Source organism: Lactuca virosa, chromosome 6, assembly GCF_052849685.1.
Source record: "Lactuca virosa cultivar CGN04683 chromosome 6, Lactuca_virosa_CGN04683_v6, whole genome shotgun sequence".
Taxonomy (NCBI): Eukaryota; Viridiplantae; Streptophyta; class Magnoliopsida; order Asterales; family Asteraceae; genus Lactuca; species Lactuca virosa.
Genome location: NC_136431.1, coordinates 81,073,910 through 81,078,316, shown reverse-complemented (window position 1 = coordinate 81,078,316; position 4,407 = coordinate 81,073,910). Strand labels below are relative to the sequence as shown.

Sequence of the window (4,407 nt, the reverse complement as noted above, 5' to 3'; positions counted from 1 at the left end):
ACAATAGTAAATCCGTAGGTATTCCGTACGTAATTAGCTACAGAATAACCACAGACTATCGACGGAGGAAAAAGCTACATAATAGCTACAGAATACCGACATATTTATTAATTTTCATTATTATTATTATTATTATTATTATTATTCCCATTATTATTATTTTTCATTAATAATCGTCTTAAAAAAAATATTGGATCGTTTTTTTACACATTTAAGACACGAACAATTAAAAGTCATACTAATAATAATATTTATAAACATAATGATAATATATAATAATGGTAACGAATGTGTTTAACACACAAACGATTAAACGAAAAAAATATGTTTAATGTATAAATAATGAAAGATGATGATACTAAGGGGAAATATATATGTACATTTGTATGTATATGTATGTGTATGTATGTATTTATGTATGTATGTGTATGTATGTATATGTATGTATGTGTATGTACATGTATGTGTGTATGTGTGTACGTGTGTGTGTGTGTGTATATATATATATATATATATATATATATATATATATATATATATATATATATATATATGTGTGTGTGTGTGTGTGTATGCATATGCATATGTATGTATGTATGTATGTATGTATGTTTTTATGTATGTGTATGTATATATTTATGTGTGTGTATAATGCATTCAAATGTATTGTATGTGTATGAATTGTATTGGTTTGTATTTAAGTCACTTTTATGAAATAAATTGAGTAAATGCAAAGTACAATACTATAACCGACAATGTATATTGTAATGTTTATTAGTTTTGTGGTTGAATAAAATTTTTATTATAAATTTAATGTATTGGAGTTTTTTTTTTTGTGCATTTTAAACGGAAAAATGGAATTTTTTTTTAACTTTTTTTGTTTACTAATTTAATGACGGATTTTTGTCGGAATATTCGTCGCTAAATAGGATGTAGGTATTCCGTAAGAAAAAAGTCAATTTTAGTCAAATTAACTCCCGTTGTTAATCCGTAGCTATTTATTTTTGTAACTATTCCATAGGAAAAAGTTGAACTTGAATTCCGTTGGTCATCCGTAGGAAATCCCTAGCTGTTTATTTTCGTGGCTATTGTACCTACGACTTTTTCCGTAGGTAATACGTAGCTAATCCGTAGGCATTATTTTGCCGCAGACGTTTATGCTACAGCCCATTTTCCGTAGCAACACCGTATAACTACGGAATACCTACGGATTGTGCCGTAATTAAAGCCTTATGTTGCGTTTAGTTACGGAAAAACAATTTTCATTTTCCGTTTTTCGTTTTCCCTTTTCAGTTTTTGTTTTTCGTTTTCAGTTTTCATTGGAAAATTTAGAAAACACGTTTAGTTAAAACTTATTCATTTTTTCATTTTTAGTTTTAGAAAATTAGAAAACGTGTTTAGATGTGTATATTGGTTTTCATTTTTAGAAAACGGTAGCGGTGGTAGGGTGGGGATGGGGGCAGTGGTGGTGTCGATGATGGCGATGGTGGTGGCAGCGGCAACTATGGCAGAGGTGGTGATGACGGCGGCAGCGGTGCTGGTGATGGTGTAATGGTGGTCGGTGATTGTGGTAGTGATGTTGGGTGGGAGGGTGTGTGTTTCTGTGTGTGTGTGTGGGGGGGGGGGTGTTTGTGGGGGTGTGGGTTGAGGTGGGGGTCTGTTTGTGGGGTTGGGTGTGTGTGTTTGTTGGGGTGTAGGTAGGGGTGATGTTGGTGTTGGTTGTGTGTTTGTGGGTGTGTGTGTGTGTTGTGTGTGTGTTTGTGAGGGTGGGTGCGGGTGTGGTTGTGTGTGTGTGGGTGTGTGTGTTTGTGGGGGTGGGGTGTGGGTGGGGTTGGGGTAGGTGTGTGTGTTTGTGGGTGGATGGGTTTGTTTGTGGGGGTGGGGGTAGGTGTGTGTTTGTGGGGGTGGGTGGGTGGGTCTGTGTGTTTGTGGGTGGATGTGTGTTTGTTTGTGGGGGATGGGCTTGAGAGTGGGTATGTGTGGGTAGGTAGAGATGTTAAGGTGGAGGTAGGTAGAGATGAAAGTGGATGTGTGTTTATATTGTAAAAAAATTTTGGAATTAGAAAATTGTGGAAAACAATAATTATTGGTTTTCCAAAAATTTCTAATTTCTTTGTAATTTTAGAAAACGGAAAATTTCATTTTCCATAAAAAATTTAGAAAAATATACGAAATAAACGCGTTTTCAAAATTCTCGAAATTTTTTCCGAAAAACAGCCAATTTTTCCGTAACTAAAACAACCCTTAATTTTTTAATAGTGCAAAAAAAAACTTAAGAAATTAACATTCTACAAGCTGTTGTTTTGTTGGAATTTTGCTGGTGTTTAATTTGCTGGAATATTTTTGCTTTTTTCATCATGTTCTGTTGGAATTTCAATGCATTTTGGATGTTTGTGTTGCCGGAATATTTATGAATTTTGTTCTTTTGCTGGAATAATACGAACCAAAGTTTTAGTAAATAAAGGTTAGCAACAAATATACACAAATGTAAACACAGGTCCTACTAGCTACAGCTACTTCGATGACAACAAGATTCTACAACTAATAAAAACTAAAAAAGTAAAATTAACCCACGACACAAATCCTAAAAAGTTTGAGACTCCGATTCGCGACCACCACCACGACTACGACCACCGCCACCGTATGACATGTAGCTGGTGACAGCTTTAGTCCCCTCTGCAACTGCATGCTTTCCAAGCTCTCCCGGCACCACCAATTTCACCGCCCCTTGAATCTCCCTCGCCGTCATTGTCGTCTTCTTGCTGTAATCCGACAACCGTGCCGCATCCTCGGCCAGCCTTTCAAACATATCCGCCATTAAATTGCTGATAATCGTCATGGCCTTCGACGATATCGCTAAATCAGGATGCACCTGCTTCAACACCCTATACAGGTACCTCTTATATCCTTCACCACCACCACTACTCTCCCCCACCTTTCTCCTTTTCCTCTTCTTCTTACCCTCATTCTCCTCCGCCTTCTTCCTCCCACCGCCCTGACGGGTGGTGGTTTTCTTGGGTTGTTCCTTTTTTTCTGGGGTCGGAGTCGGAGTGGCATCTTGAACTTTGATTTCTCTCGTTACTCCACCATTTACAATATCTTCATCTCCATCTTCTAGTTCTTCTAACTGGGTGTCATCATCTTCTAGGGTTTCTTTCTCTATTGGGGTTTTTACAGTGATGACTTCGACTTTTTCTTTAGATGAAAGGCCTCTGGTGATTGGTTTTTTGGTGGTTTGATCAACCACAGAAACTTGAACTGTTTCTTGTATGGTTTTCTTGGTGGTTTTCACCAATGTACTTACAGATTTCTTCTTTGGTGCCATTTACGTTGTGTATCGATGATGTTGATGGAGTGAATTGATTGGGATATAAGTGGAAGTGCTGTAGCTAGCTTGCAAGGATGGAGGGGCTGTAGAGACGGCACGTGGTGCGCACGTGGCAGGAGGTTTCTGACTAAGGTTGCTACGTGTGGTAAAACTGTCAAAAGTTAAGGGAGATTATGGATTTAATTTGGCTTGAAGTTTTTGTCTTTAGTATAACATATATTCCACGGTGTAAAACCTTATTAATCTGTCGAGTTTTAAGGTTTTAAATTAATAGCTTGCTTAATAAAAAAACTGATGTGTATATTTTAATGAAAAAATAAAAAATGATATTATGATTACAAGAGTTCGAAAGTCTTGTAATCTTAAAATATTGTTTGGATTTATTTTTATAGTCACATAAAGAAACTTATATTTTTTAGGAAGTTTATAACATTGTATTAGCATTGACCGATTTGTAACTGTGTGCATTATTTAAGACTCCAGTTATCTTCATGTCTATTAATTTAAAATCAAGTATTTTTATAAGTTTTATATGTGAAATTTAGATAAGTACGCATGTCAAGCCGGAGTGCATGCACCTCACTCAAAGAACCTGTATCCGCTACCATGACCTTGTATCCGCTACCCAAAGTCGGGGGCTTCCAACTTTGGGATTCATTTCAGACTAAGCTCCATAGGGGAATTCAGTCAAATTGTTGAGAAAGTTAATTGAATCCAAACGGATTTCTTATAGTGGCCAACCAATTTGGTGGTCAAAGATTATCCCTTTTAAGGTTAGATGTTTCATCTGGAGGGCCACTTTGGGAAGAATACCAGTGGCAGATACCTTAGCACTAAGGAGTCAATATTCCTAACACTTTTTGTCCAATGTGCAACAAGGAGAATGAATCAGATGATCATGTTCTTGTTAAATGTGATTATGCCAAGGAGATACAAGAATGGATATTTGGTTGGTGCCTTATAGGTGATAAATCATTCACAAATGTGAGAAGCCTCATTGATTATGCAGCTGTCAGGAGTAATTGCCCTAGGAAGAAATACATTCTATCCACAGTGTATAATAGTCTCATTTGGAATAT

General features: G+C 36.5%; 1 protein-coding gene across 1 annotated transcript; it reads right to left on the bottom strand.

The window, feature by feature from the left end:
• Positions 1-2,477: 2,477 nt before the first annotated feature.
• LOC145120648 (uncharacterized) lies at positions 2,478-3,337 on the bottom strand. Its single transcript, XM_079056452.1, has one exon. The coding sequence runs from the start codon at positions 3,323-3,325 to the stop codon at positions 2,585-2,587; it is 741 nt and encodes a 246-aa protein (XP_078912578.1). The 5' UTR covers positions 3,326-3,337; the 3' UTR covers positions 2,478-2,584.
• Between the last annotated feature and the right edge of the window lie 1,070 nt (positions 3,338-4,407).